Consider the following 16,247-nt stretch of genomic DNA (forward strand, 5'->3'; position numbering starts at 1 on the left):
CACTCTTTTCTTCAATATTTTTACATATTATTCACTTTTCATCATACCGTCAAAAGGCACAAGTGATCTTGGACTGTCATGTGTAAAGCAACCCTAGAGCATCTTTTTAGCTGGGTGTTTAAGAGCTTGTTGAACGTGGGCTGGAGAAGTCTTCTCTGCCCCTGATTTACGAACATAGGGTACTCGCTCCCCTTGGACAAATAAATGACTCTCATCTCAGAATATGACCTTCTTTCATTTCTCAACAGTCCAACTTTTGTGCACTTTTGCCCACTGAAGCCTCTTTTTCTGCATGACACTCAACTTCAATGTTTTTTTTTTTTTTGGTCTGTAGGCGTCCCTCCCTGCTTCCAACAATCTTCGATGGACTGTCATGTTAGAAACATTAATCCCACTAGCTGTCAAGTCTCTATTTAATTCTACAGCAGACAATCTTGGATTCATTTTGCTTTTCTTAACTAGTAAGTGTAGTTTTACTTTTTCGTCCATATTTTGTCAGGAGGAAAGGTACTTGTCTCCTTAAACCTCTTTAAAATTGCATTAACAGTACCCAAACCAACACCGCACTCATTGGCAATTTGTCTTTGAGTCATGGATGTGTGCTGAGACAGAGCACAGATTTCTAAACACTTTCTTGGAGTTTATCCATTTTATAGATACACAGAATGAATAAAATAATACGCATGTCAACTTGTTTTTACTATTAAAACGCACAACACTATTAATAAACATCGTAGAGACAGTTAAACCACTCAGCACTCAACCAAAATGGCGAAATAAAATCGAACCCAGAATTGAAACAAAAACCAAAAGCTAGACGAAAATTCAGATTGTCCTGATTAATTTGTTCGCTACTATAAATGTTGAGAATATAACTGATTTTTTAATTAATTGTTTTCTTTTTATTTCACTACTTTAATGTGCAGGATAAATATGTCATAATCGGTTCAAAATAAAATAAATAATTCTTAGACGTTTTATTACCCACTTACCATGGACGGTTAATTGAATAACTACGCTAATTCCAGGACCGACACCATTCACAGCTTGGCACATATACCTTCCTGCATCTTCTTTGGACGTTTTTACTACTGTAAGTGAGCCATTCTCCAGACTCTGGATGGTGGCATTGCTGATAATTACATGGAACTCACTTTGTGCGCCACCTAGGAGACACATCACTAACTACATTTATTTTTATACTTAACTCTATTTTACAATCATTATTAAGAAAATATATTACAATGTAAAGTGAAATAAAGATCAGATAAACCAGTAGACACTAGATGGCGCTCCCATCGGATGAAGATTTAAACTTTAGTTGGATATGGATAACAGGAAACATTCGATTAAATGTGTTAGTTCACTTCTGATAACTTACGACTGAACGAAAAGATTGCATCTTGCAAAATGCATTAGTAGATATATTTGTTGTTTAATTTCTACCTGAAATTAATTCAAAATATTTAACTTTTAAACAGCAAGGGTGTAAATAGATGTCTACTATAATAAACTTAAAAAGTCTTACTTGGCGCTTTCAACCATCGTATAACTGGCTCTGGATATCCACTGGCTTGGCAGTCGAAAGTCACTGGGTGACCTACAACAACAGCTTTATCTGTTGGCGACACCGTCCACTTGGGAGGCACTATAAAAAAGTTGTGATTGAGTAACATTTCACTTTTAATAAAGCAAACTGTTTTAAAAAAATATTAAAATTTTTAGAAATTAATATTTTTTTAACAAGAAATAAATAATTTAATATATATAATAAATTAACTAATTTATTAAACTTCTGTTAGAATAAAACACGTAAACTTATAAAAATAACTTATACACCATTAGTTATTTTTCTAGAATTTATTATAAATAGTTTCAAATTGAAAATTTTCAAGATAATTTTACGTATGTTATTATTTATTTTTGTCGGTAATTAAAGCTTTAATTTTATTTGTGAGAATTCTTTGTATTTTTTCCCCTCAGTTAATCTGCATTTTAATTTTCAAGCTTTTGAATACAACAGCTTGAGAAAATAAAATGGAAACTGTTAAAAATAACTATCAGTCATTTTTAATAATTTACACTGAAAAACATTTAAATAGGAAGTCATATCTGTCCTTGATAGAGAGCGGGGTGGGAAACTATTTCTTAGAGACAAAAAACGCTTCTATCACTTATCTGTATTATCAATCGATAGAGTGTGCTTCAAAGGAGAGGAGATGGAGAATGGGCGAGAGACAATTCACTATCAGCTAAATCACTCCAAAGGTCTCATTGCCTTTCAGTAAGTAGACGTCCCACATCGTTCCCATCTACCACATCTTATGTCAGCTGACACCTGACAACCTCAATGCCCGAGTGGGTAGAACATTCATTCCCGTTACCACATCGGATGCGAGATCTGATCCAACTGGAATTGATGTTGTTAAATTTTTTTTTTTTTCTAGGAAGGAGATAATTTCCATCATCTCGCTGTAGGCATAAAACCGTGTACTGTATTTGTTTAACGAATAACTAATCAGCAGTAATAATTGTTATATAGATTCCCATACATTCGTTGGTGCGGCTATGTATAGATTTGTAATTTATAATATTTTAAATTAAATTTTAGGCAATTATTTAACTAAAATCTGATTTTAGTATTAATTTTTCATTTAATTCTTCTTAAATAAAAAAAAAATAAAAGCATTTTAATTTAAAAAATGCCAATTTCTAAATATACCTATAAATTTAATTCATAACTGAAAATATAATGTGATGTTCCTTTAAAATTTTGGATATGGATTTATTTTGTATTAATCACGCAATTTACAGACAAAAATTACTAGTTGTGGTGGTGTTGGAGGTGGGCGGTAGATGGCGTTGATGGAGATGATTCGCAGTAGCGGTTAGGTGTAGAGACAGTTGTAGATGTCCTCCCGCGATGAGTCTTCGGACTCCTTGGAGGTATCAGGAATAATAATAATAATAATAATAATAATCTAATGAACAAAAGGTACGTTGTTTGTAAATACTTAAATAAATACTTAAATATATATACAGTAGCTTTTACTTGATCATATTAGAAACAGACCACCTGCTGAGTTTCTAATAGAAAAAAATGTTTTCTGAGATATAAGAGCTTTCTAAAAGAGATGAATTGTTCTCAACATGGCAGACAGATGACCGAAGAATAAATCTTTCTTGCCTTCATACAGAGAAAGATTTTCTTTCCGCTCAGAACTAATCAGCGAAATAAATTTATGCTCCAGAAAAAGAACAAAAGAAAAAGTCCTTTGTTTGTCCTAAATTTGCAGAGATGTTGGTAGGCATAAAACTATACGAGTGTGCCAGCAAAATTGGGTCATGGTGTCAAGGCATAAGAGACGTTTTAGAGGGTCGTTATCAGCCGTTTTGCTACAAACACAAGCAGCGTCACAATTCTGAATCTTATCGCATTTATTAACGAGGTGTTGAGAAATCAAAATATCGACCACCCACGGTCCACCGCCGCGGCGGTCTGTAGAACAATATTGGGGAAGTTAATTAGAGACAAGTGGTTTGCAGAGATTGTCACTTGGGGGCGGGGGGACAGTGCTAAAGGGGATGTTTGATTAATAGGCATTATTAAAGATGCAAGGGCTGAACGCACACTGACAAAAGAAGGCCCATCATCGAAGATATACTCCGCAGGTCGTTAACGCATTTATATCTGCGAATGTTAACTCCCCCTGTCATCCCCCCAACCTCCGTCTGTTCAAGAATGGTGAAAGAGAATGTATTAATACCGTGCTCGTTGAGACTGCCGTACAAAGCCAGTATTTGTATTGGTTTTTCATTTGTAGATAATTGGAAAGACAGTTTTTCCACTTGGAAATATATCAACTATTTGGAATGAGGGTTCGTGAATGAGAGTTGCTCATTTGTTTGATTTTTCTCTAACTGCATATTGCCGCAGTATGTTACCAGAAATGGCGCATATTCAGTAATAGATTGACGTCCTTAAATAACTTGGATATGCTGCTCAAGTGATTTCTTTTGTAGAACTGGAATTCAACTATAATGTCTCCATTTTTTATTTTATTTTCATCTAATTCACAACCTTGCCACACAAAGGAAACTGAACGAAGGTTGCTCGTAATACTAGATTGGATCCCATTCACTTATTTTGTGAATTTTTGTCATTCTTCATTTGAATTTAAACAACGTCTCATTAACAAATAATTTATTACCAGTTTATTTCCATAAATTCTTTGTTATGCATCACAAAATACTGAAAGTAAATGGAATCATAAAAGGATTATCCTTAAATTATATGACACATTTAGGGAATGATGTCTGGAAAAATGTAACACATTTATCACAAAGGGGAACTTATATCTTCTATAAGGGCTCATTCATAAATTATGTAACGCCACTTTTCGAATTGTTAGATGGTTCAATCTATCTTCTTTCTCTGCTATAAAGCTCCATATAAAATAATGACCTTCCGGTCGGCTGTCGCAAAATGATAAACCTGTCCCCTAACGAAAGCGTTACATAATTCACGGATGATCCTCGTAGTCACAAAAAAATCAAAGTCTTAACAGGGTGCAGTGTATTTTGCTTTCAGCATGGTTTTATTTGAATAGCATGAACATTACTGAAGTCGGTAATTTTCGCTTTGCAAATATATCAATTGATTTATTTAAAAATAAAGGTTTGAACATCGTGTACATTATGCATTTATATTAAAGATTAAAAATATGCCTTCCCATCAATTTGTTAAAGTTTGCTGAAATTTATGATATTGCGATAGCTTATGGAGGTTTTTCACAATCCTCAGAAAATGGGTGTCATCAAGCCAGTGGAATGATAAAAAAAAAAAAAAGGCAATGACATAAGAACAGTTTATACGCGAACCTCAGGTATAGTGTTTTACATGCACATTCCCGACTGAAGCAATTATCCACCACTGTTTTGCTTTACTTGCTATTAGAAGGTGTCCAGGTTTCATTCAGGAAATTCGGGGTTTCTTTCTTTTTCTTTTCACTCTGCAAAACAAGAAAAAACCACAGAAAGCACACACACACACGGAATTAACAGATGTAATACACTGGCCTTATTGCCTTAGCAATCGCAGATGTGCACTTTAGTGCAGTAATAGCAATTGGACTTCATTCTTTTGATCGTTACATATTTCTGCCCAAGATTGCATGAAAGACATTTACTAGCCCTCTATTTATATTTATTTCTTTTTATTTATTTATACTTATATTTATTTCTTTTTATTTATTTATACTTATATTTATTTCTTTTTATTTATTTATATTTATTTCTTTATATTTATTTATTTTTATATTTATATTTATTTCTTTATATTTATTTATTTTTATATTTATATTTATTTCTTTCTATTTATTTATTTTTATATTTCTTTCTTTTATTTATTTATTTTTATATTTATATTTCTTTCTTTTATTTATTTATTTTTTATTTATATTTATTTATTTATTTTTATATTTAAATTTATTTATTTTTATTTATTTTTTTTATATTTATATTTATTTCTTTTTATATTTATATTTATTTCTTTTTATTTATTTTTAGATTTATATTTATTTCTTTTATTTATTTTTAGATTTATATTTTTTTTCTTTTTATTTATGTCTATATTTATCTGCATAGTTTTGTCATGAAAACTATAATTTTAAAATGCAGAATATTTAAAGGCATGTAAAATATTTTTAAAGAATTAAAGAAAAATCATTAAACTATTTAAAATATAAATTAAAATATGAGTTACACTATTGTTTCTAATAAATATTTATTAAATTCTAAGAGAAAATTGTATAAAGTACATGCATGAGGTCTAATTAGGTTCCAATCCGAGATATCAATTTTATCTGTTAGGACACTCTTTCAAACTAAATATTTAGAGGGTAACAGATATATTCCGATAACAATCAGGACAACATGCATCCTTGAAAGAGAGATACACACATGGGCTTCATTTTATAAGCCTTTTAACTGATCTCACAGCCATTTCCAATGTTACTGTAAATTCTTTGCTAGTAAGGTTTAATTTCCGATCACATTATTTACTGAACACATGGCTATTTATGACCAACAATCACATTCTGAAGTCTAATTGTTGCTTGCTAATAATAAGTGAATTTTTGTTTTCCATAGAGTATCAGAATACATTCAAAAAAAAAAAAAAAAAAGAAAGAAAGAAATTTTTTTCTTTCAAACTTTTTTTTGGAAATAAGAAGAACAAAAGTTCCAGCTGTCGATGAGAGTGATTTTTTCCTCCCCACTACCTTTTTTTTTTTTTTTTCGAGTAATCTTCCGTGACAATTACCTGGATAGGATCCAAGGCGGTGTCTCATTGGCTTAAGGTATAAAGCAGTCGGCAAAATAACACTGTGAAAGAAAGATGAGTCTCTCTGCTAATACCCAAATGCAGGACCAATTATCTTTCGGAAATCTTTTCAGAAGTTTCTCCGACTTTTTATCGAGATGCAAATATTAGTTAATACGTTATAAGTTATTCGCTTCCAGCATGAAAACGAAGATACGATGTGTTTTCTTTACAGCTATTTTGTATATTCAAGAAATTGACGGAGTTGAAGAAAATTACAAACTCCTGATCATAATTACTGACTTGTGTGAAACATTTGTCTCAATATGGACTACAATTAAATTTTAGATAATTTTTTTAAAAAAAATATAAATATCTATATGAAATATATTTTAATAAAAAAAATAATTTATATATTTTTTCAAAATACTTTAATTTTTAAAAAAATTGATAAAATTTCATTATTTTTTTAATAAACCTTTAAAAAAATTATATAAAATTCTATTAAATTTGAAAAAAAAAATTTAAAGCATCAGTATACAAAATATGTACATTTTATCGCATTGACTTTAAAATTGATATTATTACTATTACATAACGCCTCCAGGGAGTCCAAAGACTCATCGAGGGAGGATAGCCACTTTACAACTCTTCACCAACCACAACTACACCGACGTCATCTACCGCCCACCACCACCCACTATTATATTATTTCCACAGACAATTCCAAACATCCATGCCCACTGCGTGTCTTTAAAAAATTAAAAGCTGGCTATTTTTTTATTATTTACTGCTATTTTCCTTATCTTATTTTTCAAGATTTTGCAAACTAGATATATATTAAGTGACTTTCCGTATAACAGTGAAAGGTCTGGCGGTTTTTTGCAACGGTTTTTGAGTCAAACAGCCAAACGAGGCCTCTTTATATCATTATACTTTACCTTTATTCCTCATCCCCCTCTCACTTTCTGCTGATTCGCAGCACTATATTGTCGTATAAATGCCAATGATTGAGAGACTTCAGTCCTCAGAAGAGTAGACATATTTCTCCACGCACCATAATGGTTTCTCCATCTTATATCCATGCAAGGGAGTTTTCATTTCTATTAAAGTAGTCATTTCATTAGCAAGGTTCCACCCGTAGTGAAAGCATCGCTTTAAATAATACAACAAAGCCATAAATCTCAATTAGAAATAAGCGATACTTTTAGTTTGTTTGCCTAGAACTGAGTTAGTTGATCACAGAAACTATTAAAAATGATTTTAAAATATTATTACCATTAAAACATTTTTTAATAGTAAAAATGTGTGTGTTCTCCGAAAATAACTTATGTTTAGAATGAACACTTAAAAACAAAACTTGCAAACATATAATGATGGAGTTTATTTGCAGAAATATGAACTACACCAGCAAAACTTACGTGATAAAACAAAACAAAAAGCTTGGAAATGACAGTAATTCATTCTTTTCATTCGTATTTTTAATGTTTAAAGGGGTTTCTCGCAAGGAAAAGATGTTAATGACGATAAATAATCTTGAAAATCCAACTACTTCGTATTCGTTTGCAAGCGATTAAAAAAAATAATTGCTTATCTTGATGCAATAAATATTTACTTTTTAAAATGGATATTTTAAAAAGTAAATATTAGGAACTTAAATATCACTTGAAAAACTGCAAAATTCGTTCAATCTGGAAATTGTAGGAGTATGAATACGAATATGAAATTGTAGGAGTATCAAAATATGAATATGAATCATATTCATATTTAGAACCCAAAATGGTTCTAAAAACTTGCTTGTAGAGATTTTCGATTGGGGAATTTCGGGCGATAAAATAGGAAACATTACAATCTAGAATAAATCCATTTTAACTAGATTTAATCTCAAATAACGCCTTTATATTGTCCTTCTCCCTTCTACGTTTTAGGCCTACTGGCTCTGTTACAGAGCTATGTTAAGATCTTCTAAGTTGTACCCGTCCACAGGATAGGGTGACTAGCCCTATGCCTCCCAGTATATCCTCTAGCTGTAGCTGCGTGTGTTCACGGAGCTGATTTGCCTGCTTGTGGGTGGAAAATCCCCAGATAAACTGGGGAGAGAAACCCTGATGTCCACGCCCAAGACCGGCTAACTTGGCTATGTTAACTTGACTGAGAATGATCCTTAAGCTCCTCACGTCACGACGAGAATCGAACCCACGACACTCATTCCTTTCCCAGACATATAGTTGTGAAGAGCATAGCCACTTGGCCAACAGCGCAGACTCTCTTTATATTCTTGAAATTAAAGTCGTACTTCAAAAGATGGCACTACCATTCTATAATAGATGTCGAAAAACTAGCAATTCCCCCTTTGAACAGCAGTTGTTTAAGAACAGTTGTAAAAGGTGAGGACTGTCAGCTAGTATGAATGGGTAGGGATATTTTGAAAATGATAAACCCGATTAAGTATAATTTAATTATAACACGAATAAACAAGTCATGCCGTTTATAATCACTAAAGCGAGATTGAAGGCAACTCCTTCACCTCCGTACGAGACTGATCAACTCATCTTCAGTCGCAAAATCTTTCAGCCAAAAGCCAAGGTCTTTCTTCGGATATAAACGGACATAAAAAGAATGGACACAAAAAATATACATAAATATTTATAAAATATACATACAGGGAGATAGCGAGAAGAATCTTTATAGTGAAGAACACAAGACATAAAAATGGAATGTAACATGCGAAACTTGCTCAATAAAAAAGATTTTCGTATAATCCAGCAGTGGCGTGAACATATCGTATACAACGAAGCACCAAACAATGTGAAAAAAGCAGGTAAATGCATCGGCAAAGAAGGGAATAAAATTGCCATGCAGCAGGTCAGCATTGGCCTTTCTGAATTGCAATCTGGCATTTCCTTTTGCGAGTTAACGTAGCAAAACTTTTCCATTACTTGGTGCAGCTTTTATTTTTAAACAGAGTGAAGTGGAGAGTGTGCCCGTCCAATATTTCAGCACCTTTGCTATTCACACACTTCAATAATCTGCTGCCGACAATGACAAGCATCCTGAAGTAAGTGGGTCCTAAAAAGTAGGAAAAGGAAGATGGATGTAGTTCGCGGATAAAAGGAAATGAGACTGTCTCGTGTTCCGGATACCATCTCTGTATTCCGTGACTGCATTAGCAGAGTTTGTTTCCTCCTCTTTCAATCCCTCCATAAATTGTGCACGACAAGAAACTTCTGCTTAAAGTCGAGCATCATAGGCCGATAGTATCACGGCTCTACCTTTCCAGCTAAATCCAATTTAATGATTACAGACAATAAACGGAGCCAGTCCCAGGGACGAGCACACTTTGTTAACGAGATGGGCACCAGGGCGCTTTAAAACATGTCACTTGCTCCCGGGTTAAATGATTTATTTCTCTGGGAGCCACGATGGTAAGCCTAGCAAACAACCAACACTCTTTTCGAACAAGACACGGTAACAAAACAAAGAACGAAAGAAAGAAAAATAGATCACAACAAAGTGAATGAATTGAAAGAGAGAAGAAAGGACAACAGATAGAATTTTAAAAAAAGATAGAGAAAACAAATGAAAGACAGGGGATAAAATAAAAGACTGAGAAGAAAGGACAACAGATAGAATTTTAAAAAAAGATAGAGAAAACAAATGAAAGACAGGGGATAAAATAAAAGACTGAGAAGAAAGGATAACAATAGGGAAAAAAACTGACCGAAAAATAGAAAATAAAAGAAATATCAGTGTGAAAGATAGAAAGAGGAAGAGAGGGGAAAGATTGCGTTCATAAAGCAATTAGAAATTGAGAGACAAGAGAGAAAGAAGAAATGGCAATGAATAGAATTCATTGCCATTCACATGCGAATGATAATATATTCAGGGAGAGAGAAAAAGAGAGCGATAGAGGGAAAATAACAAGGAAATTGAGAGAGAAAAACAAAGAGAAAAAAAGGAGAACGACAATAAATATAAAGAAGAATGAGAGAGAGAGAGAGAGAGAGAGTGACAGAAACTGATGACAGAGGAGAAGCGACAATGAATATAATGAAAAGATGAGAGATTGAAAGAGAGAGAGACAGAACAACGAATACAAGAAAAATAAGAGAAAGAGTGAACAACAATGGATAATATAAGAAAAGAATGAGAAATGACAGAGAGATAAAGAAAAAAGGAAATTAAGAGGTTGTAAAAGATAGAAAGAATGAAGAAATCACACCAGATAAAATTTCTTATCATATTTTATTTATTTATTTATGTGTGTGTGCTTAATGAATTTAATGTCTACGTATATTTGGGATTGCAGCATTCGCATTGTACCTATTTATTTATTTTATTTTATTTTATTTTTTTCTTTAGTTGAAATAATCTTTCGTTTTCCACGTAGAAACGAAAAGCTAATTTCCCTGTCCTCCTGGAAAACACTGGAATTTTTCCCCCAATGTTTCACAAAAATGAATTGTCATCAATTGTAACTTGCGTCGCTAGAAGATGAGGGGATGGGGGAAAGAGAAATAAAAACGCTACAAAAATGCCACAATGCTTTACAGTCATTGGTGGGATAGCAGGGGGAGGGCACGTGATTGATCAACAATAGACGCGCGCTTTTGACAATTGCGTAATAACCTCGCAATAATATTAATCTCGAGCGCGAGATTGTCTCGTTGAAAAAAAAAAAATCAAAGAAGACAATGGCAAAGGCGGGAGGCATTTTATGTGATGGGCTCGGTGTCATTTATCAATGCGATCATAATGGGAATATGGGAGTTTGCGAAGTGAAATGTTTGAAGCGGATACAATCCACCGCTATGATCCTCGGTGCAGCTGAATACTTGAGAATAATTTCGAATAAACCATCGATCCTTTCAGAGCGCTATTATTATTTATTTCTGCGAATGATAAATGATTTATCGTCACTCTGACGCGGTACAGGAGTTGTACAAAAAATTAGAAACACATCAAAGATGCAATCGCTCACCTTGTACTACCATTGGCGCCGTATAATTGGCCGAAGCTACGGGATTGGTGGCTACGCAGGTGTAGTTGCCGGTGTGAAGTTTCGAAACGCTAGGAAATGATAGAGATGCTGTAAAGTCGGTGGCCATCCCTACCATCGGCCTCAACTCCGAAGCTATTGGTCTTTCATCTTTTAGCCAGCGGATATTGATTGGGAGATCGCCTGCAGATACCACACATGCTACTGCTGCCCTTTGGCCTTCAGTTAACTCGGACGGGAATGAAAAAGGTCCAACAGCAGGTGGATCTAGAAAACAGAAAAAAAAAAAAAAAAACGGAAAGAATCAAGCAAACGCGTTAAAAATGATTTTAAAATATCAGAAACTCTTCTAGAACTTTTTATTGTTGTAAATAAAATATGAAATCTACGTATAACGCTCGTAACAATTAATAGAATTGTGCTGGAAATGAACAAGTACAATTGGCTACTGTAACTCTCCACGTGGGAAAACAAATGAAAGCAATTTCATCATGTCGCGTGACTCCTAGCGGAAATGTACAAGAAGCAAAAACTTTAGCGAAGTAATTAACGATAATGAAACACGCACGATTAACAATCCAAAAATCTCTATTGTTGCAACTTTAATTAGCGAATATAATTATAGATGAAAAAATAAATAAATGCAAGACATATTTAAATTACTTAGAAATATAAAATACCCGGAAGTGTAGCATGCTAAGTGATTGACATACGAGAACGAAATAAAAGCTTGCCCACGTAATCTGTTTCTTATTGTCATTTCGAACTTGATTGGCTACGGAGTCAAAACACCTGTTCTTCTACAACCACTCCGGTGGTGACATATTATTTACCGTGTATGACACTCTGAACAATTGATCACTCACTCATGATGGCGACAGCAACTTCTCTGCTTGCGCTTCTGCCTTCTCTACCGTCTGCTAAGCACGTGTACACTCCACTATCGACGGAAGCCTGAAGAGCTTGTATTGTTAAGGTTCCGTTTGGAAACACCCTTTGGCGATGGTTCTGAGGAAGCCTCCGTCCGTCTAGATCAAATAAATAAACAAAGAAAATAATTCGAACGAGGCAAATGCAACTCATGTATTTATATGTGGTGAATGCAAATAATGAAACATCAATGCGATTAATGGGGAAATAATATTTATCAGATGAATAATTAATAGAAGTGGATAAACAAATCTTTATCTTGAATAAATGATTAATATTTGAACAGCCAGTAATTAATAACGCTACTTAGAAATAGTTAAACATGAAAATGCCTTGTGGTTTCAGGTGACAAAGGCGGAATAGAAACAGGCCGCGTTCTCCAAATAAAGCCTTGAACGAGTCAATGTACGTCTGTCTGTCTCTCTCTCACTTTAGCTCTCTCAGTTGCAATGCGAAGTCATCTGAACTCGACAAAATAACTTTAATTACTCAAAACGACAACAGTAAAAAAAAGATGCTGATAATGATAATCATGTGTTCATTACGACAAACCTAATGAGTACCTGTACAACAACAATTATAGTAATTACACTTATTTTATGCGCTGTGTCAGGAATGTCGCGATAAGGATAATTAAGATGGTGAAAACACAACACTCGGTACATGTAGAATGGGATTTTGTTCCCGATTTTTCCTAAAGAGCAATTAAATTTTACTATAGAGTAGCTGACATTGAAAAATGTGTAACAATACTACCCATTTTTGGAAATAGAAAGAAATAAATTGCATTTCAAACGTAAACAATGAAGAAATCGCGCGTGCGCACTCGAACGATAGTGGGTAATGAATGATCGTTTATTGCGCATGCCTACCCGTAATCAAAATAAATATGCAATTTCGTTTATATTTAACTGCCCTAAAAGAAATTAACTACAATGCATGCGTGTTTGAAATAAAAAGGCTTTTTTTATGAATAAATGTCAATTTCATTTGAAAAACTAATTTCTGAACTGTTTACTACGCATGCGTTCTGGGAATGAAAACAAAATCAATTGACATAAATATGCAATTTCATTATATTTCATTGACTCAAAAGAAATTAATACGGCGCATGCTTATTTGGACAAAAAAACCTGTAGTTGTCAATTTCATTCGAAACACTAATTTCTGAACTAGACTCAGAATGCAAGAGTATTTAATTAAAATTTACAACGCTAGAGCAACTAATGGAGGAATGACCGCGTTTTTTATGGATTTTTGGCAATGCTGTCGTAGAAACATTTTTGTTGCGTATTTTTTAAAATGCACGCTTTGACATTCATCTGTTATGTTCTGACAGAAAGATGCAAAATGATTCATGAATGCAAAACAAAACCGCATCTTTTGAATGAAGCTTTTTTACAAAACAGGGAAGCTGAGGGATGGTTTTATACAAGATATACAGTGCAAATGGGGACTTGTAGTACTTAGGAGACTTGCCAAAAATCAAGAATAGTATAAAGCAGACAGACACTGAATGGCTGCGGGAAAAAGAAATGGAGACTAAGATTTCCTGTCTTCGATCAAGAGACAGAAATGCAATACTACTTCCGTCTTTTTACTCTATAGTAGTACCCCATCTCTTTGTTTATGAAACAATGAAAACTTGATAATCCAAAGCGATCAAACAGAATACACAAGTGGAGTGGTTATTAGTCATTGAGTGTTAGGATGGCTTTCGGTCATTTACGCTTGCAGTGGTCAAAACATACAAATGGAATGACTGTTAAATTAGATTAAAATTATTTGAAAAATATTTTACTGTTCTTTTAGAATTTCGAATTATTAAAGGAAATTTCGATAAAATGACAAATCATTGATTGTATTTCTAATTTAATAATTAAAACTACGTTATTATATTTTTAATAATAGAAATATTGCTGAAAAATAATTATCTTATTTCATATAGGGAACAAAGCAAATGAAGTCGGCAAAGTATTTACAGCTATTTGTCTCGATCTATGACTATAACAAATATTATTTATTAAAAAAATCAATAATAAAATGAAATATTATAGTTAGCTGATGTATATAAGGATCGCCTAAATTTTAAGATCATTAAGCTTCTATGGAGAAAGCATACAAATACTTCTCTATTTATGTTTGGTGTGATTAAAACCCATAAGTCATGAATTGCGATGGAAAGAACTACAGATACTGAATATCATCAGTATCTGCAGTGGAATATTATGTGTGAAGAATAAAGATAATAAAATCTTTATTTTGTTCTTCGTTCTCAAAGAATTTATCCCAAGGGCCAAGCACGTAACATCATAACCTATAGATAACTTATTATATTGTAAATTATTTATATTATAATTAATGTAAAATTAATAAAAGGTGTTATCTTTATACATAATTTATGTTATACAGTATGTATAAAACTAATTAACAACAAGAAAATATTTTTCTCGCGTGTTGATATAAAAGGGACACGTTAGACCCTTTGCAGTGTGAACTCGAACATTTATTCCTGTCCGTCTTTATCCATCTGTCATCTTTATCCATTCGTTAGTTTTATAGCAGGATAACGATGCACCTTACAAAGTTCATATAATTCTGGAAAGTCTAGCGAGAAATTAATCGTTAGTTGCGGTTGGTGCATTACTATGTAAACCCATTTTGTATCAACTTTTTGTGCATTATGAAATTGTCTAGATATCAGTTCTTAGCGTTGATGCAAATGAATAACGATCCGATCTCGCCAATATTCCCAAAGTCTCTATCCACAGGTTACTTCAGTCTCATTAGCAGATTAAACTAATGACAAGACCTTGAAGTTTGATGTCAATCGTCTATCCGTTTGTATCAGAGTTGATCGTTTAGTTAGAAAAGTTCTGTGACAATGCAGAATCACGCACTGACATTTACCTTAATGGGAATTGACAATCACCTGGCGCGAAACGTTATCTTATATTGTGTAGTGCTAAAGCGTTTCCTATTAATATGTGTGATGTTCCGTGCTCACTTTGCCATCAGATTTTTTTTTTTTTTTGTCACCGATAATTATCGGAAATATGCACATATACTTTTGACAGTTGAGTGTATTTCAGAGTGACGTGTAACTCTAATGGGATAAAAGAAAGGTCTCGATCAGAGGAATATATTATTATTATTATTACGTAACCTCCAAGGAGTCCAAAGGCTCATCGAGGGAGGGTAACAACGCCATCTATCGCCAATCACCACTACTAGTATTTATTTATTTATTTATTATTGTTATTTCTACGAAAATCCAATACATGGAGATGCTCTATTAAAATACTTGAAGGGTAAATACTCTTACTCAGTATGGTATTCATTTATACTTCGGTGATATTTCCGCTGCCTCTTCCCTGGAGTCTTTAGAGTAAATGCCATTTAGATTTTCTAAGTAAAACTATGATTGTATGAAGTTATAATAAATTTTGCAACCTTATAGGGAGTGCAATTGTTATCAACATGACACCATACGGAGTATTAGCATTTACTTAACCTTTTCATGTGTAGTACCTTGCAGTGTGGTCTGCAATGGTAGATTTTCAACTATATTTGAATGCAGACGTTCAACTGATTATCATCATCATGTAGGTTCCTCAAAGCAAGGGTGCAACAACATGTATTTCCAGTCTTCTCTGTTGGTAGCTTTTCTTTTTATTTCAGCTTAGTCACGTGATCCTATTCATGATCTTATACGAGTTAAACGCTATTACAACGTTCAACTCGCAGTATCAATTTTAGTAAACGTTTATTACGATTTTAGGAAGGAATTGCACAACGGGAAAACTAACCAATGAAAATTTAAGAAACATCATCCTAATGAAAGAAACTAGCTCCGTAAACATTAAGTGAATAAACCATGACAATGCTCCAGCACACCGATATATCCTAACTGGTGGTTTTTCCCTTTCAGTGGTTTCCGACCGTAGGTAAATTTGTAGGCATTGCCGCAAGGTCTTCCTGATAGGTTTTCACAGG

The 16,247-nt window shown here is 33.3% G+C and overlaps 1 protein-coding gene across 1 annotated transcript in view; it reads right to left on the reverse strand.

Annotated features, from left to right (window-relative positions):
- Window positions 1-16,247, reverse strand: part of LOC150106947 (cell adhesion molecule Dscam1-like) — a 322,565-nt gene that overhangs the window by 207,587 nt on the left and 98,731 nt on the right. The window contains exons 8-11 of the mRNA XM_090393513.1: window positions 12,188-12,349; window positions 11,304-11,588; window positions 1,529-1,648; window positions 993-1,166 (exon numbers count right to left, since the gene is read on the reverse strand). Coding sequence (XP_090249639.1) covers window positions 993-1,166; window positions 1,529-1,648; window positions 11,304-11,588; window positions 12,188-12,349 — 741 coding nt within the window. The remainder of the gene's footprint in view (window positions 1-992; window positions 1,167-1,528; window positions 1,649-11,303; window positions 11,589-12,187; window positions 12,350-16,247) is intronic.

The sequence above is a fragment of the Typopeltis vanoorti genome, chromosome 5, assembly GCF_054136105.1.
Source record: "Typopeltis vanoorti isolate ZY-2024b chromosome 5, IOZ_Tvanoo_1.0, whole genome shotgun sequence".
Taxonomy (NCBI): domain Eukaryota; kingdom Metazoa; phylum Arthropoda; class Arachnida; order Uropygi; family Thelyphonidae; genus Typopeltis; species Typopeltis vanoorti.